The sequence below is a fragment of the Oncorhynchus mykiss genome, chromosome 17 (assembly GCF_057628025.1).
Source record: "Oncorhynchus mykiss isolate SJ-2025 chromosome 17, ASM5762802v1, whole genome shotgun sequence".
Taxonomy (NCBI): Eukaryota; Metazoa; Chordata; class Actinopteri; order Salmoniformes; family Salmonidae; genus Oncorhynchus; species Oncorhynchus mykiss.
This window is the reverse complement of record NC_143038.1, coordinates 37,939,936-37,966,045: the sequence shown is the minus strand read 5'-3', so window position 1 is coordinate 37,966,045 and position 26,110 is coordinate 37,939,936. Positions and strand designations below refer to the sequence as shown.

At 41.4% G+C, this 26,110-nt stretch overlaps 1 protein-coding gene and 1 long non-coding RNA gene across 3 annotated transcripts; one reads left to right on the top strand and one right to left on the bottom strand.

Annotated features, from left to right (window-relative positions):
• The first annotated feature begins 45 nt into the window (after positions 1–45).
• LOC110494106 (POZ-, AT hook-, and zinc finger-containing protein 1) lies at positions 46–13,629 on the top strand. 2 transcript variants are annotated; one of them, XM_021568826.3, is made up of 6 exons: positions 46–2,442; positions 2,624–2,687; positions 3,832–4,003; positions 5,505–5,657; positions 9,436–9,633; positions 12,895–13,629. In XM_021568826.3, exons 1-6 carry the CDS (start codon positions 1,223–1,225, stop codon positions 13,413–13,415), a joined length of 2,328 nt encoding a protein of 775 aa, XP_021424501.3. In that variant the 5' UTR covers positions 46–1,222; the 3' UTR covers positions 13,416–13,629. The 2 variants fall into 2 exon arrangements, with proteins under 2 accessions (XP_021424501.3, XP_021424503.3); XM_021568828.3 differs by lacking the exons at positions 5,505–5,657; positions 9,436–9,633.
• Positions 13,630–19,431: 5,802 nt separating this feature from the next.
• On the bottom strand, positions 19,432–26,087 carry LOC149975937 (uncharacterized). Its single transcript, XR_016487928.1, has 6 exons — positions 25,942–26,087; positions 24,987–25,056; positions 24,574–24,765; positions 23,865–23,952; positions 20,545–20,662; positions 19,432–20,166 (listed from the first exon to the last, which is right to left on the bottom strand). It is a non-coding gene; the product is annotated as an uncharacterized LOC149975937 (long non-coding RNA).
• Positions 26,088–26,110: the final 23 nt, after the last annotated feature.

Genomic DNA, 26,110 nt, shown 5'->3' with positions numbered 1-26,110 from the left:
TTTGAACAATAAGCTGCTAAGTCATATCATTTGTGGCATTGCCTGATTTGTTATTGTCACTAGACCGTGACAATCTCACTTAAATGCATATTCTGTTAACGCATACCCAAATGTTGACTCAGCCTACAGTATACTCATTTGTGGGCCAAGCATAAATTGGAGGAAAAACATCTGCCTGTTTAAAAAAAATATCTAAAAATGCTTGCCATTTATTTGTAGAACATGTCATTGGTTGAGCTGGCCAATCAGGTTTACTTGGGTGAATATTATCACAGGTACACACTCACCATTCTGTTATGGTATGCCCACATTCCAACATAAGCTACTTTTTAAGTTTTCCTTCCACATTTAAGTGATCACTCATTCTAATGAATTATAGGTCATATTTAATTGGAACCACAGGACAGTTAAGGGGGGGGGGGGCAATCTTATTGAATGTCATGGTTGAATCTTATTGAATGTCATGGTTGGTTTACCTTTCTGCTTTTGGGGTGGCAACTGACGATAATTTGAAAATGTAAAATTCCATGTTTGAGTTTCGGTTCTCGTAATTTCTTTGCCTTACTGTCATGAGCTGGTTATTTGCATATGCGAGTAGCGCCTTTTCAAATTGGGCAATTCTCCAAAGGCATCTGCAATGTGTGAATGGCAGCAAGCTATGTGTTATAGACATGTGTAGTGTAAGAATTGGATGGGTCATAAAATATTGCCGCATCAAAGTTATGATTGGAGTCGTCTGTATAGTTCAACTTCATTTTTGGGGTTATATTCTAACATGCGCACGGTCGCACCCTTTTTTTGTTCTGAAAGCTAGACGGTCAGCCTTTTCTCAGCGGCGGCTGGGGGAGGGGGCTTGTTGGAGAAAAGATGAAGGGAGAAACCAGGAAGAGGAATATTATGAATGTATTTGACAACTTCAACCCAACCTCTTGACGGCTAAATGGCTGTAGTATCAGAATAATACATTTTACATGAGACACACTTTGTCGAGTATCTAAAAGCGACGTGGAAATATAGAACGATTAAACCCCCCCCCCCCCCCCCCCATTTGAAACGAAAAAGGTTAAAGTTCACAGGAAGCTGGGGGGCTGCCATTTTTCCCTGCTAACATTTTAGATGCTAAACAGGGAAGGGTGGTCGTCGTGTTTTTTATTTAATTTACTCGGACTATTGAGCTTTATACACTATTTGTTTCGCCACCCCTAGTCGTTAACCTAAATTGATGTTGAATGAATTCGGCATGGAGAGAATAGCGGAGCAGTCGTGGAATTCTTCATACACCTATCAGGTGAGCAATCATAGCGCGGAGATGCTACACAACCTCAACATTCAGAGGAAAGATGGAGGCAGGTTTTGCGATGTGATCTTGCGCGTTGGCGAAGAGAGCTTCCCTGCCCACAAGGCGGTACTGGCGGCGTGCAGCGAGTACTTCGAGTCCGTTTTTGGTTGTCAACCGGAGGGCGACGGGGAGGCAAAAGAACTCGAGATGCATACGATAAGCCCCAAAGTTTTTAAAGACATTTTGGACTTTGTCTACACCTCTAGGATTGTGGTACGATTGGAATGTTTCCCCGAGTTGATGACAGCTGCTAAGTTTCTGTTAATGCGTTCTGTCATCGAGATATGCCAAGAAGTAATAAAACAGTCCAATGTACAAATCCTTATACCACCCTCTCGAGGAGGCGACGTCAGTTTGTTCCGTGCCACGGGGGGCTCTGAATTGGGTTTCAAATTAGCGGTAGACATGTCAAATGGGAATGGCTTGTTGGAAAATAGCAACAATGGGCACACACATAATGTGGACGGAAGTCATGCCAATGACACTCTTGTTTCGGATAGCAGCCCCCAGTCCACTATTCCAGTTCTGCAGCCCGTGTCTCCATCAGAGAAGACGGGCAACCCGTTCCAAGAAGAGGGATCTCCGGGTTCTAAGAGAGGCAGGGGACGACCAAAGAAAGCGACAGCCATAGAGCATATACATTATAACCACAGCACCTCTGACGTTAAAGACATTGAGCAGCTATTTCCTTGTGGAATATGTGGCAAAGCATTTACAGAGGCTGTGCGGTTGAGAAATCACGAAGCGCAGCATGGAGCGTCCAGCCATGGCGCGAGTAGCGGAGGCGGCCCTACCTTGATAACGCACTCTGGTCAGCCCGGTCTGTTGGAGAATGGCATGCCCTTGCATGGAACAGTAGATATCAGCCGTAAACGAGAGAGGACGAGACGTCACGTTGGCTGTGACATTTGTGGAAAGGTATTCCGGGATGTCTACCACCTGAACCGACACAAATTGTCTCATTCCGGGGAAAAGCCATATGCGTGCCATGTCTGTGGCCTGCGATTCAAGCGCAAGGATAGGATGTCATACCATGTGCGGTCACACGATGGATCTGTGGGCAAACCTTACGTCTGTCAAAGCTGTGGAAAGGGGTTTTCAAGGTGAGCTATGGACAGTTATTATGGTAGACCTACATTACCATCACTACTTCCAGGGTCATTCCCTATTCTATTCTAAGCATTCTGTGTTCCCAGGGAAAATATAGACAAATGGTCTTCCTACTCAGAATCATTCTTGTACTGTCTGCATCTGTCTCAACATGCCTATGTTTGTTTAATTCAGGCCAGACCATCTTAATGGACACATCAAGCAGGTTCACACAACAGAGAGACCCCATAAGTGTCAGGTGAGACAATAGTGACAACTGGATTCTCTTAGGAGAGTTGATGTGGATGCAATATTTGTCACAATGAATGAACAACACTTCAAATCAGTCAGTGTGGTATTTGTTTTAATGATTGAATTGTCATTGAATATGGTTACTCAATGACAACACAAACTAATATAATAGTTTAAAACATTTACGTGCTTTGCAAAATGAACGATTTCTCTAATAATCCAGTTTACATGGACACATCTGAAATCAGGCTACCTGATGGGACTGAAATAAATGGCGAAAATCGCCAATCAAAATAAACATTCTACCAACATACCATGTTATTTTTGCAAAGACTATTTGATTCTGAGTTGAGACATACAAAGTTTTTATGTGTGAACTTTTTTTAAGATGCTTACTTTCAGTTTTGTTTTACTCACTTGACTAGGGAAAGGGGGATACCTAGTCAGTTGTACAACTGAATGCCTTAAACTGAAATGGGTCTTCCGCATTTAACCCAACCCCTCTGAATCAGATAGGTGCGGGGGGCTGCCTTAATCTACATCATTTACAAAATAGCCTCTAACACTCTACTCAGAAAATTGGATGTTATCTATCACAGTGCCATACGTTTTGTCACCAAAGCCCCATATACTACCCACCACTGCTACCTGTATGCCCTCGTTAGCTGGCCCTCGCTTCATATTTGCTGCCAAGCCCACAGATCCATAAAAACGATTTCTTTGTTTCCCGTTCTTAAGTTTAGTTTTTTTCATCTTTTACTTTCGGTTTTCTACACCAGCTTCAAACAGCTGAAAGTACTATATTTTAGTTAATGGAAAATATATTTCACAGTGGTTTAGATACTACCGTGACTCTCGACACAATACTTGCATGTTTTGTCACATAAACTAAAAACGAGGACTGAATTTTGGCAACCAGGAAATGGCAGAGCAATTTTTTACATAGTGCATCTTTAAAATAAGCAGAGTAAAGTGTTTATGGCTATTGCCATATTCGGCCTACTGCCATAATCAGTTAAATATGGAATTATTTGTTTGCATGTAAACATACTCATTCTTGTCGATTAGAACATGGTTGACGGTAAATGAATACTGTTTCTGTAGGTAACGTATGAGGTCATGCTCTTTACCTGCATTTTCCTCCTCCTCAGATTTGTAATGCCTCCTTTGCTACGAGAGATCGTCTGCGGTCCCACCTGGCTTGCCACGAGGACAAGATCCCGTGCCAGGTATGTGGGAAGTACCTCCGGGCTGCGTACATGACCGACCACCTCAAGAAACACAGTGAAGGACCTCACAACTACTGTAGCATATGCAACAAAGGTAACCTCAGGCCTAGTGTGCAGCATCATCTCCTCATACATGTCAGGAGAATCAGGATGGCAGCTTCCTTCTATAACTGTGTCTTCTTGTTTCTTAAATGTGTATGTTTTTTGTTGTTGTTGTTAACCTGCCTTTCTTCCAGAATGGTATTTCGATCTTGCCACAAGGATGATCTACCAATATTTTTACTATTCAAATCTAATAATGTAAGTAACTACCTCAGCTGGTGCAAAGAAGTTGGGTTGCTTTCTACATGTGTGACCTGCAAGGTAGTACACACAGTGGGGTCTGGAATAATTTACACCAGCAAAAATGAGTGTATAAAATAAATAATTCAAATACTGAGCTGTATTGTATGTGCCCAAAAAAAATGAAATTATTTTATACTAAAACAATTGCTGAAAGAAAGAGATTTTGTTTAACAAGTAATATGTTTTTTTTTCCTCAAAGGTAGGGGTAGAATTGACACCCCTGTTTTCAAAACCTCCCCTCAGCCTTTTTCTAAAATGTTTTATGAGTTGGAGAACACATTGGGAGGGATCTTAGATCATTCCGCCATACAGAATCGTTCCAGATCCTTGGTATCCGTCATCTGCACTCATGGACTGCCCTCTTCAATTCAAACCACAGCTTTTCAATGGGTTTCACATCCATAGACTTGAGATGGCCATTGTAAAATGCATATTTTGTGGCCAATTAACCATTTTCTTTGTGGATTTTCATATGATCCACTTGCGGCCAAGTTTCAGCCTCCTGCCAGAAACAACCAGGTTTTGTTTAAAATGTCCTTGGAACTGGGTAAAGTTCATGATGCCGTTGACCTTAACAAGCGCCCCAGGACCAGTGGAAGCAAAATATCCCCTTAACATGAAAGATCCACCACCATGTTTTACAGTTCGTATGGGGTTCTCTTTGAGCAATTGAATGTATAAAATAACATAATTTCCCAATTTTTTGGCACATACAATATAGCTCAGTAATTTAAATTACTGAGCCCCCCCCCCCCCCGGTGCCGTTTGTCTTTAGACCTAAGGTCTGAAATTTTGCCCCAAAATACTGTATTAGGCTTCTTTTGTCTTCATTTACCTTGCTTCTTTTGTCTTGAGTTACCTGGCTAGAGATGGTGTCATTCTTAGATAAGAGAGAACAGTGGTTGCATAGTTTTTGACTCTTGCTTGAGGTTACCCTTCCTTTTGCAGGTTCACATTCTCCCTTGCCTTTTGAAGTTAGATGCGCTTCATATTTATTTTTGAGGGTTTGTTACATCATCCAAAAGCTCAGCTCAGTTCAACAAAATCATATTATTATCCCTGGTACCAGCTCTTATGCTTGTCTGCATGAAAATATAAAACAGTTTCACGAAAGGTGGACGTGGGAACAAGTTTTTGTTGTTGTCCCACAGTCATCTTTGGGTACATGACAACAGGGAGCATCCATTCTCTCCCAGCTGGATGTGTAGTGCCACTGCCCTTTTGTTCTGTGTTCTTCTCCTGGTCTCCAGGTTTCTCCACTGCATCCTACCTTAAGGTGCATGTAAAAACGCACCACGGCTCGCCATTGCTCCCCGCTACCGCCCCAGCACACGGTGCCTTCCCCGAGCCGCAGAACCACGGCGGTGCCCTCTACCACACGGGACGCCAGTGCGCAGTGGAAGGCAAGCAGCCGCCCACCCTGCTCCGCTCCACCTTGCCCCCCCCCCAGCATATGTCTCTTTATTGCTTTGTATGGATCATAATCTGCTCTGCTGCTGCTTGTGGGGGAAACCTGCTCTGTCTGTCTTTTTAAAGCCTGACCAAAAACACAAGCATACACAAACACATACGCACATAAAATATATAGGCATGCTTGTCTATGCCTGTGCAGTAATGCTAACGCCAAAGGATCTATCCGCTCTCTGCGCCTCCATCAGCTAACGGTAGGGACACTGTCTTCAGAAGAAGCGCCATACTTACAAAGCTGACTGAAATAGCTGTCCTGGCTGAAATAGCTGTCCTGGCTGATATTGTGTATAGGGTCGTTCTGTATTAATGCACTTTCTGACTGCACCCCATTTGATTTGAACTAAACCTTCAAAACATGTTTGCCCCTTGGTAGACATCCATGTCTTCATCACTGAAAAAGTAAAACGGTTGAGTTTGATATGATTTGAAAGTGTACAAACAGGGTTGTTAAACTGTTTGTGCCATTTTCTTTTAACCTTTTAATGTCAATTATCTCAAAAACGCGTAAACATATGTTGTAACTTAGATTAGAGGTCTTCTTTGTTCCAAAACGTTGGAGCCAGACCCGAGAACAATCAGACTCGAACACGAATGGACCGGACAACAGCCAGACCTAGACTCTACCTGTACCCTAATGGGTTTGGATTTAGACTCGACCCGAGTGACAAAAAAAAGTATGTTTATCAGCCATGTTGCTCTTCCGGTTGGCTAGGCCTTCTATAAGTTAATAAATTCACCTTATTAGCATAAAATAAATATGCTATAGAAGGGATGGGCAACTTTTAATGGCGGTGGTGGGCACAAAACAAATCTGCAAATATCATTAGGGGTCACAGTGGCTGGCAGGTCTGCATAACCACATCCATACCTACACAAAGCTGGCCCTAGCCTTTTGAAAGTGGAGAGAAAATTGAAGTTTTAGAGTTAGTTTCCTGAAATTCTACTAAATGTTCTATGGGGCGAGGAGAAAATGTTGCACTTTTAAACCAAGTTTGCTCTAATTCTACATTTAAGCATGAGGCGGAGAGACGATTTAGCATTTATTTGATCTAATTTAATTCAATTCTACTTATTTTGCCATGGAACAAAAAATAATAAAAAATATGATATCTGAGTGAGGGTGACTAACAAAATTAATGGGGGTCCCCCCGGTCGGTAATTCGACCATGATTACTCCACGTTGCACCTTGTGTATTCTACTATTCTAACTCTCAACAGTAAGATCCCGACAGTTCCTCCCCCCAAAATATATATACATACATATTCAGTACCAGTCAAAAGTTTGGACACACCTTCTCTTTTCACGTTTTTTCTTAATTTTTTACTTTTTTTCTACATTGTAGAATAATAGTCAAGACACTATGAAATAACACCTATGGAATCATGTAGTTAACAAAAGTGTTAAACAAATCCAAGTATATTTTATTTTTGAGATTCTTCAAAGGAGCCACCCTTTGCCTTGATGACAGCTTTGCACACTCTTGGCATTCTCTCAACCAGCTTCATGAGGAATTATTTTCCAATAGTCTTGAAGGAGTTCCCACATATTCTGAGCACTTGTTGGCTGCTTTTCCTTCATTCTGTGGTCAAACTAAAATATATTTTGGTATGTTTAGCACTTTTTTGAATACTACATGATTCCGTTTGTGTTATTTCATAGTTTTGACGTATTCACTATTATTCTACAATGTAGAAAATAGTATAAATAAAGAAAATCCCTTCAATGAGTAGACATGTCCAAACATTTGACTTGTACTGTATATATGTACAATATGTATATCACCTGTAGTTATATAGACCCAATGACAATGAAACAGGACCTGACCTGGACCCAAGGGAATAGTTAGAATTTTGGACCTGGACCCGCTCAGGTCTCGGGTATTCGGTTCAGGTTGACCCGTGAAGACCTCAAGCTTAGGCCCTATTTTACATCACCTGAGGTGTTTGTTGTGCCCGTCATCGGTTGAGACACCGCATACTCTTGAATAGAGGGTGGGTGTCATTTCGATCATAGAAATCTAATTCATAGAATGGACCTATCCCTTCAGACCACTGCAATTTATCTGGTACACCATTGAAACATTAACTTCCAATTACTACAGAATGATGGTGGCTGGTCCACCCACCGTCAAATACCAATTTGAATGTCTATTCTATTATGCATATTTCTAGTTCAATAGGTTTCCTATGGAATATTGACAGTATAATTTAAAACAGAGTATATTCCCACTCAATACGACATTGTCTGATTTCCATCTTTGTGGTTCCATTTGAGAAAGTTGACATTTCAATTGTATTCACATTTTAGTACATTATTCAGCCAAAACATGACACCCAGCCTGTATGCTGTGTCTCAATGATGGTGAGCACAACGCAAACATTTTAAATAGGGTGCTCTTCTGCATGGCTTTATGGCGAAGAGAGGGTGAGGAAAGTGAGAAGTTGAATGTGGAACTTCACGTTTAGATTTTTTTAGATCATGTGAATTCATCTTTTAATAAGAATAACTTTGCTCAATAGGTTAGAGTTTGTATAGGCCTATTTCTTGAAGTTAAAATATGACTTAAGGTGAAAGGAACATTTTAAATTGTAGCCTTTGGTGTCTTTTTTAATGGGTCACTGCCCCCCAGTGGTACATTTTTGGACACTGCAGTATCTACAACAAAGAGGTGTATGTATGCCACCCCATTTTCCAAATCAAGGCTCAGACATATAGACTGTTAAGCCTAATAGCCTTAGTGCCACACCCATCTCTGTCTGTTCAGCATGGCAATGTGAACTCTGTCTGAAAACGCTGTTTGTCGCTTGCTGTCATCTCCATCGCCTTGTGGCCATTGGTCAAACAATGCACTAATGTTGTTGCATGTCTATTGAGTCATACTGTACTGTGCAATGTTCCTCTGGATTCAATGGAGCTTTTTTCAACTATATTATTGCCATGGCAACCAGCAGCAGCCTATGGATTTTGCTGTACAGTACGTCCGACTCCGAGAGATAGCCAAAGCAGTGTGGAGAGAAGTTTAGATGCGGCGCAAAAACCAGTTTTTTGGTTGTAGAAATGGGCTTCCTAGTGATTACATATCTCCAATCTAAAATCAATGAAAAAATGTGACAGAATGCCAGAATTTAAAATCTATTGACCAACTGCTTTTATTTAGAATAAATAACTGTAGAATGCCATTGTAGTGTGACTGATCATGACAGTTTTAATAGCATCTTCATTCAGCACCATTGGTCAACTGTTTTGGCCTGATTGGCATGAGATGAGGGTCCTGTGCTGCAGACAGAACCCCGTTCGAGAGGAGTGAGTAGTAGAGTTAAAGCGACCTGGAGGAGCTGATAAGAGTATGGATTGAAGAATGGAAAAATGCTTCATGAAGATAAAATATATTTTATAAAGGAAATAGAAAGAAATAGCATAAAGAATAGCTGTAAACTTCCTAAAGGAAAATGTTATTTGACAGAGAATAAATACTGTTGCAAACACTAAATTCTCTAGAACAGACTAGCAGTCTGCTGGCTTGGCAAGTAATACAGGAAAAAGTTTCATTCCACTGGACAAAGTAAAACTACTAAGTGAAAGACTTCGTGAGGTCTGGATAACATTCGGACTACGTTGACTGTATGGTTTCCGCTGGCCTTGTCTGTTGTCTCTGCTGTCCCCACTCTACTTTCTGTTGGTGGCCTGGTGTTTGTCTGTCGGTGGTGTAGACCTGTGCACCAGTCGCCGGCTGCTGGTCACCTTTCAAGAGGCAGAGGGTCACTGCTTTCTCCCCCAGCCCGGCCCTCCCTTCCTGGGCCTGCAGCCCGAGCTGCTACTGGGGAAACCAGGGCCTGGGGGGGCTCCGTATTTCTGGGAATGCTCTGCCGGCCCGCCTGGGTTCCAACCCCTCCACGGGCCTCTGCCAGGTCAGTACGGGCCAGCCGGAGGGTGGGGGCTGGGCCGTGCCTGGGCGCTAACAAGGCCCACTGATTGGACGGGTAACAAGGGTTCCACTGTAAAGGGTTGGTTGGATGAGGAGATTCCAACCTTTATGGGTGTATGGGTATAAAGAGTCTAGGAAATTTGGTTGACGGGATGCATGAGTAAGTTTTCCTGGAAATAAGCGCTAGAAGTTAGCAGATGTGGAGACATGAGATGTCGCAGGAGTAGTTCCGATGTGGTTTTGGTATTGTGAAAAAAACTGATACAATAGACTATTTCAGGGATGGGCAACTGGTGACCCCCCCTTTTGTAGGCCCTTTTTTTTTAGGTACTCACTCGGGGACTCAACTTACTGTTGAGTTAGAATAATAGAATACACATGGTGCAATTTCAAAATTTGGTTTTGCATCAGCAGTTTCTCTTATGTCAGTCACTGACAGTCACTCAATTAACCCATGTCAGCAAACATTTTTTGGGATTGGTAAATTACTCTAGCCGGCGATCTAAACTTGAAGTAATCATGGTCGAATTACCGCCCCATATATTTTATTTTAGTCTCTCACTCAGATATCATATAAAAAACTGCAAACATTTAACTCCACCCTATGGCAAAATGTGTAGAACTGCAGGAAATCCACTGTAAAACTTGTCATTTATTTATCTGCCCCATGGCAAAAGGAGTAGAATTACATTCAATTTGTTAAAAATTGCAAAATCTTCTCTCCGCCCCATGGCAAAATGTGTAGAATTGCAGCAAATTTCTTTAAAACGGCTGCATTTTCTCTACGCCCCATGGCAAAAATGTGTAGAATTGCAGGAAATGAACTCTAAAAGTGAATTTGTTTCTCTCCACTGTCAATTTCACTTAGGGCCTCCAAAAGGCTAGGGCCGGCTATGACTGCATGTGTGGGTATGGATGTGGATACGCAGACCCGCGAACCACTGCTGCGCCCTCATAATGAGTTCAGTTTTTTTGTGGCTCACACCCCCATCAAAGTTGCCTAAACCTGGCCTTTTTCATATCAGATATTCTGGGCTGATATTGTACAATCAGAGCTAAAATAATCTGCCATGGCTTGCTACCAACCAACACTTGTTTCCAGGTGAAAATCTTAAGTGTAAGGAAATGCCAACAAAGCAGTTGTGTAGAATTCTTTTTTTTTTTTTGTTGCCTGAAACTCACAAGGAAGAAACATACTTTTTGCTCTCAATGAAAGCATATTATCTATTGGGTAAAGGAATGAAACTGCGGAATGTTTGTTTACCGCATAATCTGAACAAATGTGCCCTCTGTTCCTATAAGTATATTATTCGCTAACGTTCAGGCCCTGGAAAATAAAGTAGACGAGCTCAGGTTGAGGAGTTCCTTCGAGAGAATAATGGCTCTCTCTCCAAATATGTTGTTCTTGTCCATTCAGCCAGCGGGGTTCTCCATCCATTGCGAGGACAGGAAGAAAGAACTCTCCGGGAAAAATAAAGGTGCAGGGGTTTGTTTCATGATTAATGATTCATGATGTGATTGTGGTAACTGGTGGACTATGTGCAAACTGGAAACCGCATATGATAAGGCTGCATTTATTGTAGTTGGAGATTTAATAAAGGAAATTTGAGGAAAACGCTACTCAAATTCTATCAACACATCTGCTGTGCTAGACGCCCAACACAGATCCTGGATTATTGCTACTCTCCCTTCCGGGACTGCCCTCCCCCACCCTCCCTTCGGTAAATCAGATCATGCCTCCTTTTTGTTCCTTCCCACCTATAGGCAGAAACCTAAACAGGAAGCTCTCATGATAAGGACTGTTCAACGTTGGTCTGACCAATCGGAATCTATGCTTTAAGATTGTTTTGATCACGCGGACTGGGAAATGTTCTGGGTCGTCTCTGAAAATAGTATCGACGTATACACTGACTCTGTGACTGAGTTCATCTTGGAGTGCATAGAGGATGTGTTTCCCACTGTGACGATATAGAACTTATCCAAACCAAAAACAATGGATAGATGGCTGCATTCATGCAAATCTGAAATCCAGAACCACTGCATTTAACCATGGTAAGATGTCTGGGAACATAATGTCTACAAACAGACCAGGTACGACCTCGGTAAGGCAATCAAGAGGCAAAACGATAGTACAGGGACAAAGTGGAGTCGCAATTCAACGGCTCAGACACGAGACATATGTGGCAGAGACTCCAGACAATCACAAATTACAAAGGGAAAAAAACAGCCATGTCGCCGACACCTCGTTCCCTGATGAGCTAAAGACTTTCTTTGCCCGCTTCGATGAAAACAACATTGAGACGCGGGCCCCCAACACTCACGAGGACTGTGTTCTCTCGTTCTCCACGGCCGACGTAAGTCTTTTAAACATGTTAAATGTGCAATATACAGAAATCGATCCGCCTTTCTGGTTGTAAAAATTCTAATAGTTTGCCTAATTTCAGTTTGTGACAAAACAAGCAATGCATAGTGTAGAGAGTCATTGTACTATCTAAACTACTAAGACATATCTTTTCAATAACCAAAAATTATGTATTTGAAGCTGGTGTACTAAACCGAAAGTAAAAGATACAAAAACTAAACTTAAGAACGGGAAGCATAGAAATAGCGCCCAAACCGCGCCCACAGAGCATGGGCAGACCAGCTGGCTGGAGTCTTTACGGACATATTCAATCTCTCCATATTCCTGTCTGTTGTCCCCACTTGCTTTAAGATGTCCATTGTTCCTGTATTCTAGTCATGGCTCAGCCTATATAACTCATTTTTTTGTATTTATGTGTATATTTATTTTATTATTACTGCTAGGTATTACTGCACAGTTGGAGTTAGAAACACAAGCATTTGGCTGCGGGTAACATCTACAAATCTATGTATGTGACCAATAAACTTTGATTTGATATGAATGACCACCATGTCTTCTAAGAATTGCAGTACAATTCTACTTAAAAGCAATACTATAAGAATACTGCAGATGGGAGTAGATGGTTAGTACACAAAGCATTAAACTGTCCTGTTCATGTTGCAGGTGATGGTGGTGAAGAGCAGTGCTGCCTCGAGGTCTAGCAAGATTTTGTGTTGTGCGCATGGCCTAATTTTCATGTTTTTCTTTCTCCCTTTATCCTTCCCCTGCTTCCTGACTCTCCCTGTGACATTCCCCTCTCCCCAACCCACTCTGTACTCTCCCCATCCCACCAACTATCCCAACTCATGTCCCTGTCCCTCTCCCCCTTTGTCTTTACCTCAGACGGGCAAGAGAATGCCGGGAAATGTCCCCATCAGGGAGAATCTGAGGGAGACGAGCCATCTTTCAGGGAGCTGTCCAATGGCGACGAGATGAAATCTCCGCATAAGTCTGAGGGGGAGGAGCTTGGGTCTCCGACACCATTCGCCTGCAACGGAGCCTCTGCTGGTACCGGGACAGTGCCGGGGTCGCCACCAGGTGGCGCTAAAGCCAAGACCAGCCAGGACTCTCCAGAGAAAAAGTTCCCCTGCAGCGAGTGCACCCAGACCTTCCGAACAAAATCCTACCTCAACAAGCACGTCAACAGAGTGCATCATCATGGGGTCCAGAAGAGTCTGGTGGTGGGTGCAGGGTCGGGGTCAGGTCTGGGGGAGCTGGGTCCTTCGCTGGGCTCGCCCTTCTCCCCACAACAGAACATGTCTCTGCTGGAGTCGTTTGGCTTCCAGATTGTCCAGTCTGCCTTTGCCTCGTCGCTGGTGGACTCTGAGGCAGGGCATAGTGGGATGGACCTGGGGGGGAAGTGACCCGTACGCCCTAGGTCTGTTCAGCCTATCAGATGGAAGGGAATGATGTTGTCTTTAGACTACTTTGCTGTTCATTGCATCATCTCTCACTGTTGTTGTTTATCACCTTCTGTTACCTTTCTGTGTCATGGACCTCGCTATTACTATCAATGTAAATGTTCCATTTCATAGCAATATATAAAATGTACATAAACGTGAATCATTTTAACATTAATCAACTTCAAAAGCTTTTTTGAATCTGCTGTCTGTCTTTGAAGTCTACCGTCAGTCATGTTTTTGTCTTTATTGTATTTCTATTGTTTATGACATGACCATCCGCTTATGATCCATTACCAAACACATGCACATATAAGAAACATATATTAGTCAATGCTGTTATTGTTGTTATGTCTGGTCCAGGGTTTTTTCTCAATCAAAATGGGGCTTAGGTGGTGGCAGTGGGCGTGGCCATGGAGTCCTGATTGGGCACCGAGAGAAAATTTCCTGCAATTTCACCAAGCTAATTTCTTGCAGTTCCACACATTTTATCATGGCGCTGGGGGGTGGGTGGGGGGGGGGATTTCCTGCGATTGTACACACTTTACCATGGCTTATGCGCATTCTTATGCTAGCTGAGTGACTCAAACATTAAAACAAAATCAATGGGGGACTTTTTTTTTTTTTTTACATTTTAGTTTCTCCCCGACTGTCTAGTTTTTTACATTTAGATCCAAAGAGGATCTGTTTGAAAAATAAATATGCCTAGGTCCATTATCTTTTCAACATACGTTATATCTGGTTTTAGCCGTTTACACTGAAAACGTTTTCACTGTTTGGATTTAGGCGGCCCGGCCAAGACTTTTCTATGCAGAAAAAACCCTGAGGTCCTAGTCATATTGGTAATCTGTGGGTTAGTACATATGTTGACTGGGCCATTTTGAAATGCTTTGTTATCTACATGGTTTTCACAGCTGCAGTGACGCCTTCTAACCCAAGGTTCCCCCTTACTTCAGACAGAGCCTCTGATGGGAAGAGGCTGCAGATGGACATCTAGTCCAACTCCGAATATAAAGGAAAGGGAGATACCTAGTCAGTTGTACGACTGAATATATTCAACTGAATATAATCAGTCAATTCTGCAGGGCAAGAATATAACCTTATGCCTCAGTATGGCTGTCACATTTGATAATGTTGTATTCTCTTATTATGACATTTTAAAGAACCGATGTATTTGTTAGTCACATACTTGTGAAATCAGTTCTGGGTATTCAACAGGGACCAAGTTCAGGTTTGACTATTAGAAATCGTGAGAAATGTAGAATATATATTTTATTAACTTATTGTCCGTGTTGTGCACAAAGTTGTTTTATTTTTATTTTTTCTAAATCAACGTTTGAGATGTCGATGTGCTGTGCTGATTTTACTCTTTAAGTTATGCTAAATACGGGAGGCCTACTAGGGAGCGACAAGAAGAGTATGTATGCTGAAATATCTGTGTGTGTGTGTGCGTGTTTGGTGCTCTGATATGTGTGCTTTTGTCCTCAGAATGTAATCAACCAGAAGGCTTTTGATCTTTAATTTGTTTCAGATAATTTTGCTCTATTACTTTCAGTACATTCCTGCTTTTATTTATAGTTCTATTATGATTGTAATGAGTGTATATAACATTCATATATATGTATATATGAAATGTGTATATATGTGATCAAACCTAATGATTGATTTTAATAGTTTGTCAATTAATGGGGATCCTGCGTGTGTGTGTGTGTGTGTGTGTGTGTGTGTATATATGTATGTATATATATATATATATATGTATGTATGTATGTATGTATGTATGTATGTATGTATATATATATATATATATATATATATATATATATATATATATATATATATAAAATGTTTTTTTTTCCTTCCTTGCCAATGATGGAAAGAGGTGTGTAGGTTTTGGTGGTTTGATTTGAAAGGTTTTCCTCACAGTGCACACCTATGGTCTGCTGTGTACTGTTCTGAATATAAATGTTTTTTTGGGGGTGTGGATGGTGACGGAGGTTTCGCTGTTCACTGAAGACCTGGGTTCAAAAAGTACTCGAAAAGCATTTGCTTGAGTCTGGCTGGAGTGACTGATGGGTGGGTTTGCACTTTTGGGACTCTTCTATTGTGCCAGGCAAGCTAAATCAAATACTATTTGAACCCAGGTCTAGTTCACGGCGCTGTTACCTGGCTCTGGTAGTGTACACTACCAGTTTAGTGATAGGACCCATGGCTTTGATCAATCAGTCTGTTTAGGTCATATTAAGCTCTTTTTATATCCCCACTAAATAGCGATGCTTTTCACACAGCGAATGGAGTAAAAAAATCATTTATAAAGGCCTGTTTTGTGTTATTTATTGGATAAGTGAGAGCCGATGCTGTTTAGAAATATGCCCTTATATAATTGGTGGTTGTGGCAACACTTGGGATCGCCCATACATGCTAATCAAATCATCTGGTGGTATTGTTTTATTTATCTCATCTGTTTGGTACTTCAATATAATAGATGTTTTGATTGATTGCTTGGATACTTACCTTTGCTGTTTTCTTGTCTTATTCTGTTGGTCTGTTGCAAAGTGCCTTCCCAATACTGATTGTGCACGGCAGTGGATTTGAAACGCGAGATAAAAAAAAAGGACCTTTCTCTTGAAATGGTAAATCATGCGCAGATTGACTTGCAATGACACTTTTGTACGCATAAAAACATGCACACACAGAAGATGTACATTTGTATATGTATGTTACCTTGGTATTTTATCTCTGTACTCTGCAAGATCGTTGAACTTTAAAAAAAAAAAAAAAAAAATGGAGTTACATGTTTTGTTATAAAACCTTTGGACATATTTCAATATAAGCATACTTTTCTATAGATGTCTGTTTTTGTACACTGTTTTTGAGTCTGTCATCTCTGTCTAATTGATACAGAGATGGGGATTCAATAAAGATGTATCTGAAACTGTTCCTGAGTGTGTTATCTTTGGTGTGTTTATTATTGTGCTTAAGTTTAGGATGAGTTGACTTTGATTTTCTCTTGAGCATGACACATCACGGGTCACTTTAGCCACGCCACTATGACTGGATTCAAACTTTTCACAAGGCCATAAGTAGAAAATAAAGATGTCACTGTGCAGAATAGATTATGAAATGTTCTGCCCCTGAACAAGGCAGTTAACCCATTGTTCCTGGGCCGTCGTTGTAAATAAGAATTTGTTCTTAACTGACTTGCCTAAAATAAAGGTCCTGAATAAAACATGGTAGCATAAACGCTACATCATTGATGACAAACACAATTTAGTCTAATATACAGTGCCTTGCAAAAGTATTCGGCCCCCTTGAACTTTGCGACCTTTTGCCACATTTCAGGCTTCAAACATAAAGATATAAAACTGTATTTTTTTTGTGAAGAATCAACAACAAGTGGGACACAATCATGAAGTGGAACGACATTTATTGGATATTTCAAACTTTTTTAACAAATCAAAAACTGAAAAATTGGGCGTGCAAAATTATTCAGCCCCTTTACTTTCAATGGAGCAAACTCTCTCCAGAAGTTCAGTGAGGATCTCTGAATGATCCAATGTTGACCTAAATGACTAATGATGATAAATACAATCCACCTGTGTGTAATCAAGTCTCCGTATAAATGCACCTGCACTGTGATAGTCTCAGAGGTCCGTTAAAAGCACAGAGTGCATCATGAAGAACAAGGAACACACCAGGCAGGTTCGAGATACTGTTGTGAAGAAGTTTAAAGCCGGATTTGGATACAAAAATATTTCCCAAGCTTTAAACATCTCAAGGAGCACTGTGCAAGCGATAATATTGAAATGGAAGGAGTATCAGACCACTGCAAATCTACCAAGACCTGGCCGTCCCTCTAAACTTTCAGCTCATACAAGGAGAAGACTGATCAGAGATGCAGCCAAGAGGCCCATGATCACTCTGGATGAACTGCAGAGATCTACAGCTGAGGTGGGAGACTCTGTCCATAGGACAACAATCAGTCGTATATTGCACAAATCTGGCCTTTATGGAAGAGTGGCAAGAAGAAAGCCATTTCTTAAAGATATCCATAAAAAGTGTTGTTTAAAGTTTGCCACAAGCCACCTGGGAGACACACCAAACATGTGGAAGAAGGTGCTCTGGTCAGATGAAACCAAAATTGAACTTTTTGGCAACAATGCAAAACGTTATGTTTGGCGTAAAAGCAACAGAGCTGAACACACCATCCCCACTGTCAAACATGGTGGTGGCAGCATCATGGTTTGGGCCTGCTTTTCTTCAGCAGGGACAGGGAAGATGGTTAAAATTGATGGGAAGATGGATGGAGCCAAATACAGGACCATTCTGGAAGAAAACCTGATGGAGACTTCAAAAGACCTGAGACTGGGACGGAGATTTGTCTTCCAACAAGACAATGATCCAAAACATAAAGCAAAATCTACAATGGAATGGTTCAAAAATAAACATATCCCGGTGTTAGAATGGCCAAGTCAAAGTCCAGACCTGAATCCAATCGAGAATCTGTGGAAAGAACTGAAAACTGCTGTTCACAAATGCTCTCCATCCAACCTCACTGAGCTCGAGCTGTTTTGCAAAGAGGAATGGGAAAAAATTCAGTCTCTCGATGTGCAAAACTGATAGAGACATACCCCAAGCGACTTACAGCTGTAATCGCAGCAAAAGGTGGCGCTACAAAGTATTAACTTAAGGGGGCTGAATAATTTTGCACGCCCAATTTTTAAGTTTTTGATTTGTTAAAAAAGTTTGAAATATCCAATAAATGTCGTTCCACTTCATGATTGTGTCCCACTTGTTGTTGATTCTTCACAAAAAAATACAGTTTTATATCTTTGTTTGAAGCCTGAAATGTGGCAAAAGGTCGCAAAGTTCAAGGGGGCCGAATACTTTCGCAAGGCACTGTATATATATATATGTGTGTGTATATACTGAACAAAAAATAAACGCAACATGTAAAGTGTTGGTCCCATGTTTCATGAGCTGAAATAAAAGATCCCAGAAATGTTGAATATGCACAAAAAGCGTATTTCTCTTAAATTTTGTGCACAAATGTGTTTACGTCCCTGTTAGTGAGCATTTATCCTTTGCCAAGATAATCCATCCACCAGACAGGTGTGGTTTATCAAGAAGCTGATTAAACAGCATGATCATTACACAGGTGCACCTTGTGCTGGGGGCAATAAAAGGCAATTTTGTCACACAACACAATGCCATAAATATCTCAAATTTTAAGGGAGCATGCAATTGGTATGCTGACTCCTGGAATGTCCACCAGAGCTGTTGCCAGATGTTGAATATTAATTTCTCTACCATAATCTGCCTCCAATGTCATTTGAGAGAATTTAGCAGTACCTCCAACCGGCCTCACAACTGCAGACCGTGTGTAATTCGGCTTCTTCACCTGCAGGATTTTTTTTTTGTGTGTGTGTGTGTGTGTGTGTGTGTGTGTGTGTGTGTGTGTGTGTGTGTGTGTGTGTGTGTGTGTGTGTGTGTGTGTGTGTGTGTGTGTGTGTGTGTGTGTGGCTGTCTGAGGAGTATTGAGATCTGTAATAAAGTACTTTTGTGAGGGAAAACTCATTCTTGGCTGGGCCTGGCTCCCAAGTAGGTGGGCCTATGCCCTCTCAATCCCACACATGGCTGCGCCCCTGCTCATGGGAATTCCATAAATTTGTGCCTAGTTAAATTTCAATGGACTGATTTCCCTATATGAACTGTAGCTCAGTATAATCATTGAAATTGTTGAATGTTGCGTTTCGATTTTTGTTCAGTATATATTTCTACTCACTTCCAGACAACCAATCTGCATAGACATCGGCTCCAAAGTGGTGACATTTAGGTATTGAAAAGGAAAGACAGTCATGACATTTCTTGCCCAGCAACATTGTTTTGATGGGCTATTTTGTTTTCAGTGTCATATCATTGGGGCTCATGGTATAGATTTAGTCGGTTGACTGTCAAATGAAAACAGAGGGCCCAAATGTAGTGTCTTGTTGGTTAATCAATGGGAATATACAATTTTAATCGGCACTAAGTTATATCAAGTAGTCCTTACTTAAACAAATTTTTTGACAGTTTCCCGGACAAAAGATAAGGGTACAGACAGACAGTAGGACCTCAGAGATATGCAACTGTCTAGAATGGCAGTCTTTTTGATCACTGAAATGTTTGTAACTTTGCGGTTCTGTGTGTATGTTGACTTGGAGCAGCATTTGACCACTACGTAGCTCACTCGACTCCCAATACTCAGATCTGGAATCGTACACACACCACTTAGCCTACAGCTGTAGACTTGTGAAAATAAGACATGCATAATACATAAGAAATGATGTACTCACAAGGTCCTAGTCCATAAATACAGATGACAAAGAAGATGAGGGTAACGTTAACATAGGGAAACCATGAGTACAGGTCCTCTCTCAACCACACTGTGTCTTTCTTCCTTCCATCCTAATTCTATGTTTGATACTTGAACATCAACCTCCAAACTTGCTAAAATTCTCCTATTAGAATTTATTTCACATATTTATTTTGAGAACTTTGCCATAAATGTGTACAACATCATGCTACAAAGGGATTCCATTTCTAGTAATTTGTCCGATGAGTTGTTCAGAATCTTGTTCTTCAGCCCAGCCGGACCAGGACAGGGTAATCCAGGGCACATGATGGTGGGGTTGAGCTGGTCCGATTTGGAGTGGAGAAGGCTCAGGGCGGTCAACTGGAACATTCAGAAGGGGATTTGACTGAATGGTGTGAACCTTGAAAGTTCTCCTCTTTCTCTAAGTAAGATAGATGGCAAGAGAGTTGGCTTCATCTTTTACAGAATGAGACTGTCACTGTGGCCGAGCTAACCTGTATGTTGCCCTCTTTGACTCTATGGATGCAATCTATGTAACTCCACTGTGATTGTGGGTACTGAGGACGTATTAAGGTGTCATGAACATGAACTGTAGCCCGTCAACCAGACTGAGTGACCGCTGCACTGTGAGCACAACACCGAGGTCAGTATGCTTGACCAGGCTAGAACAACTGACCACTGAAAGGGTAAACGGACCACAGGACGCGAGTTAGGTGGTTAAGTAACAAGGGTACTGACAATCTGACCATGACCTTCCTGAAGCCACTGAAGATGGAGCTAGTTAGGGTCAGGAATCCTCTCAGCTTCTTAGGTGAACTTTCGTCCAGGTACACCAGGTGCACACTCAGCCCCAGGCCTAAAACCACAGATAGTGAGAGAGAGGAGGGAGCGGTATGAGGAAAGAGATATATAGAGTAAGATTGAAAGAAAGAGAGAGAGAGTGAGCGAGAGAAGGGAGGGAGAGGTTACAAAAACAAATAGGTCAGTTACAAAAACTAATAGGTAAGCTACACAAACTAATAGGCAAGCTACACAAACTAATAGGCAAGCTACACAAACTAATAGGGAAGTTACACAAACTAATAGGCAAGCTACACAAACTAATAGGTAAGCTACACAAACTAATAGGTAAGCTACACAAACTAATAGGTAAGCTACAAAAACTAACACCACAGGCTATGCCCATATTGTCATATACAGTGCCTTGCGAAAGTATTCGGCCCCCTTGAACTTTGCGACCTTTTGCCACATTTCAGGTTTCAAACATAAAGATATAAAACTGTATTTTTTTTGTGAAGAATCAACAACAAGTGGGACACAATCATGAAGTGGAACGACATTTATTGGATATTTCAAACTTTTTTAACAAATCAAAAACTGATAAATTGGCCGTGCAAAATTGTTCAGCCCCTTTACTTTCAGTGCAGCAAACTCTCTCCAGAAGTTCAGTGAGGATCTCTGAATGATCCAATGTTGACCTAAATGACTAATGATGATAAATACAATCCACCTGTGTGTAATCAAGTCTCCGTATAAATGCACCTGCACTGTGATAGTCTCAGAGGTCCGTTAAAAGCGCAGAGAGCATCATGAAGAACAAGGAACACACCAGGCAGGTCCGAGATACTGTTGTGAAGAAGTTTAAAGCCGGATTTGGATACAAAAAGATTTCCCAAGCTTTAAACATCCCAAGGAGCACTGTGCAAGCGATAATATTGAAATGGAAGGAGTATCAGACCACTGCAAATCTACCAAGACCTGGCCGTCCCTCTAAACTTTCAGCTCATACAAGGAGAAGACTGATCAGAGATGCAGCCAAGAGGCCCATGATCACTCTGGATGAACTGCAGAGATCTACAGCTGAGGTGGGAGACTCTGTCCATAGGACAACAATCAGTCGTATATTGCACAAATCTGGCCTTTATGGAAGAGTGGCAAGAAGAAAGCCATTTCTTAAAGATATCCATAAAAAGTGTTGTTTAAAGTTTGCCACAAGCCACCTGGGAGACACACCAAACATGTGGAAGAAGGTGCTCTGGTCAGATGAAACCAAAATTGAACTTTTTGGCAACAATGCAAAACGTTATGTTTGGCGTAAAAGCAACACCCTGAACACACCATCCCCACTGTCAAACATGGTGGTGGCAGCATCATGGTTTGGGCCTGCTTTTCTTCAGCAGGGACAGGGAAGATGGTTAAAATTGATGGGAAGATGGATGGAGCCAAATACAGGACCATTCTGGAAGAAAACCTGATGGAGACTTCAAAAGACCTGAGACTGGGACGGAGATTTGTCTTCCAACAAGACAATGATCCAAAACATAAAGCACAAGACGTCAATAAGGGATCATAGCTTCCACCTGGATTCACCAGGTCAGTCTACGTCATGGAGATGTTTTGTACATTCGGTGTGTGTGTGTTGTTGTGAACAGTGCCTAACCGACCGTGGGTGACAGAGAAGCTGCCACTGTCTATAGCCCGACCCATCCTCCCAGGCTGAACAGACACGATAAAAGACCAGATGATGAAAGACGAGATGATGACCAGATATGATGGCCAGATATAATGCTTCTACTCTCTATTGTTATCATCGATGCATAGTCACTACCTAGTCACTACTAACTCTACCTAGATGTACATATTACCTCAACTAATCGGTGCCCCCGCCCATTGACTCTGTACCGGTACCCCCCCCCCCCCCCCGTATATAGTCTCGCTATTGTTATTTTACTGCTGCTCTTAATTACTTCTTACTTTTATTTCTTATTCTTATTTGTATTTTTTGAAACTGCATTGTTGGTCAGGAGCTTGTGTGTAAGCATTTCACTGTAAGGTCTACCTGTTGTATTCGGAGCATGTGACTAATAACATTTATTTGATTTGAGATAATAACAGAGTAGCAGCGGCGTAAAAGAGGGGGCGGGCAATGCAAGTAGTCTGGGAAGCCATTTGATTAGATGTTCAGGAGTCTTATGGCTTGGGGTTAGAAGCTGTTTAGAAGCCCTTTGGACCTAGACTTGGCACTCCGGTACTGCTTGCCGTGCGGTAGCAGAGAGAACAGTCTATGACTAGGGTGCCTGGAGTCTTTGACAATTTTTAGGGCCTCCCTCTGACACCACCTGGTATAGAGGTCCTGGATGGCAGAAAGCTTGGCCCCAGTGATGTACTGGGCCGTACGCACTACCCTCTGTAGTTCCTTGTGGTCAGAGACCGAGCAGTTGCCATACCAGGCAATCATGCAACCAGTCAGGATACTCTCGATGGTGCAGCTGTAGAACCTTTTGAGGATCTGAGGACCCAATGCCAAATATTTTCAGTCTCCTGAGGGGGAATAGGTTTTGTCGTGCCCTCTTCACGACTGTCTTGATGGTCTTTGGACTATGTTAGTTTGTTGGTGATGTGGACACCAAGGAACTTGAAGCTCTCAACCTGCTCCACTCCAGCCCCGTCGATGAAAATGGGGGCGTGCTCGGTCCTCCTTTTCCTGTAGTCCACAATCATCTCCTTTGTCTTGATCACATTGAGGGAGAGGTTGTTGTCCTGGCGCCACACAACCAGGTTGGATGATCACTTGTGCAAGTACTTTGAATGTAGACTATTCTAATTGAGCAAAAACGCGTATATCTCTGTTAGATATTAGTGTATTCATTTCCACTTAAACTAGAGGTTTAGCTGAGTAAGCAGCTGATTTATCATGTGTGTCATCCCAGTGCTTAGGAAGTGAACAGGATGAAGCTCTGTTGACTGATCAACCCATGGTTAGTAGACAACCCTGTTTATGTTGGCCATACTTCAAATAGTATCACGCATAATATGCATTGCCTATCATATACAGTGCAAACATATGCCAACAGGATTCCTGTAACCTCAACCCCACCATGTTTTTTTCTCTCTGCTCACATGATATGACAATGCACAGTTGGATCTGTAATAAATTGGATTTGAGAAAAAGCTGAAATGTTGATGAACTGTTGATTCACTTTTATCCCACAATGTTATTCTTCACTGTCAAGTTTATATTCAACTCCACAGAGCTGATCATCAGACAGCTTTCTTACCTCAGCTGGAGAAGCCATGATGGAAACTTGCATCCCATGCTGATCCCCCGATTCCCAATACCAACTTCAACAGGCAAGGCCTCCAGTACTGCAACCAGAATATAAAGAAGGATGTCTTAGACTAACTACAAATTCTAAACTTCTCAATGAAACTGTCACGCCCTGACCTTAGAGAGCCTTTTTATTTCTCTATTTGGTTAGGTCAGGGTGTGATTTGGGTGGGCATTCTAGTTTTTCTATTCCTTTGTTGGCCGGGTATGGTTCCCAATCAGAGGCAGCTGTCTATCGTTGTCTCTGATTGGGGATCATACTTAGACAGCCTTTTCCAACTTTAGTTTGTGGTATCTTGTTTTTGTGTAGTGCCTGTGAGCACTCCAGTAGTTACGTCTCGTTTGCTGTTTATTGTTGAGTTTCATTTTAATAAACACGTGGAACTCTATGCACGCTGCGCATTGGTCCGCTCATTTCAAAGATCGTGACAGAAACAAACGCTAATATCAAAGACATTATTCAAATTTGATAGATCAGTCAAATGAGATGCTTAAGTTTTGTGTAAAGTTTTGACTCAACAATAGATATTTGTATGAAATTGTAATTTCAGGATGTCACTATGAGATCAGAAATTGCAGTGTGCAGTATATATATTTATTTTTACTATTTACTGAACAATTCCATCAGCGATTGTGTAACTGATGTTCTATTGTCTTACCAGGTCGTTGAGTGCTTCTCCTATCTTTCCGTTTGAGGCTCCCTGGTTGCTGGTTGGAACAGGAGAGGAGGTAGACATTGGGTCGATCACATGATGCTGGCCCATGGGCTAATAATCGCCACCCTCTCCCCCTGTCCCTGTTACTCATCACACCGTATGGGTTGATCATTCAGCCGAATAGTGGAAGGTAACCTTGACATTGGGGGAAGCGAGAGAATTAACATCTTCCTGGTCCAAACTGGATCTCACCAGGTTCCTTCCCACCGATATCGAGCCCCGGCCTTGTGACTCCAGCATTTCAGCCAAAACTAAGTTACATCATGTTCGCTTGTGTCCTGTTTGGCATTAGGTTTAATTTTTTTGTAAGGGATAGACGTTTAGGGAAGTGTGTTGATACAACAGAAATAACTTACCAATTGTTCCGTGAGACACTGTCTGAACATGTCCATCTGTAAACTGGACAGTACAGGTGTTGCCCAAAGCCTAGTTTCACATTGAGCACATAAGGAATATATATAAGGAATAAATAAAACAGTCATTTCCGACTTGGTTTGATACTGTAAGTTATGTATTGGAAAAGTATTGTGCATTGTTTTAAAGTTATAAACTATAAAGATAGTTGCACACTCCATATATAAACTTCCAGTAATTTACTGGGCAAATCGCCAACGCCTCACCTTGAAGAAGGCACATGGATGCCGAAACATTGGTGATTTTCCAAATAAATTACTGGGAGTTTATATATGGAGTGTGCGACTCTCTTTATTTTTTTTGGTTTAGTTTATTCGCCATTAGTCAGCACCTCCACACAAAATAATTTTTCTGGGTGTACGCCATCATGTTTTTTTTTTTGTTCTACTATTGTATTTAAGTTGCCTTTCTTTTTCCCTGTTTGTTTGTGTTTTGATGACTGAGCATCATCGTACTGGTGATTGTTATTGGCAAAAAAAAACTAATAGAGAATTGATCTCTAAAAATAATAAAGAAACAGACAAAGGCGTAACTGCATTTTTTTCTACTGAACTTCTGAACTGATTTCCTAACGCAAGTTGAGAATAAAACATGAATTAACATTAATTTTCATGCACATATGGTAGATAAATATAGCAGTTAGATTTTCATAAATGAAATGTCTAGCATTATCGTATGTATTTGATGACTGCTTTCTCCAAATTAGATCATTTGTCTAATTGGTATTTCAATGCACTATTTATGAAAAACCATGGGGATGCCAATTTAACTGATAAAACAACGATCTGTACTGAACGTAAACTTTGCAGCCATAATAAAGAATATGCAAAGACATGGGGTCTCCCTTTACGTGTAATGTTTATCATACTGTGTAATCGATTAGTTTATCTTACTCACTGTTCTCTGCTGGTCCTCCACCTGACTCTACAGTACACTTATTAATGTGGTTCACATATACAGATGGCTGGAATGGTCTTGTTTATTCGGACAAATCTTAGGTCGTCATGTTCTTGCTGTAACAAAGGTTTTGATGAAGGATGTCTATGGAATGATAGACCGCACGGGA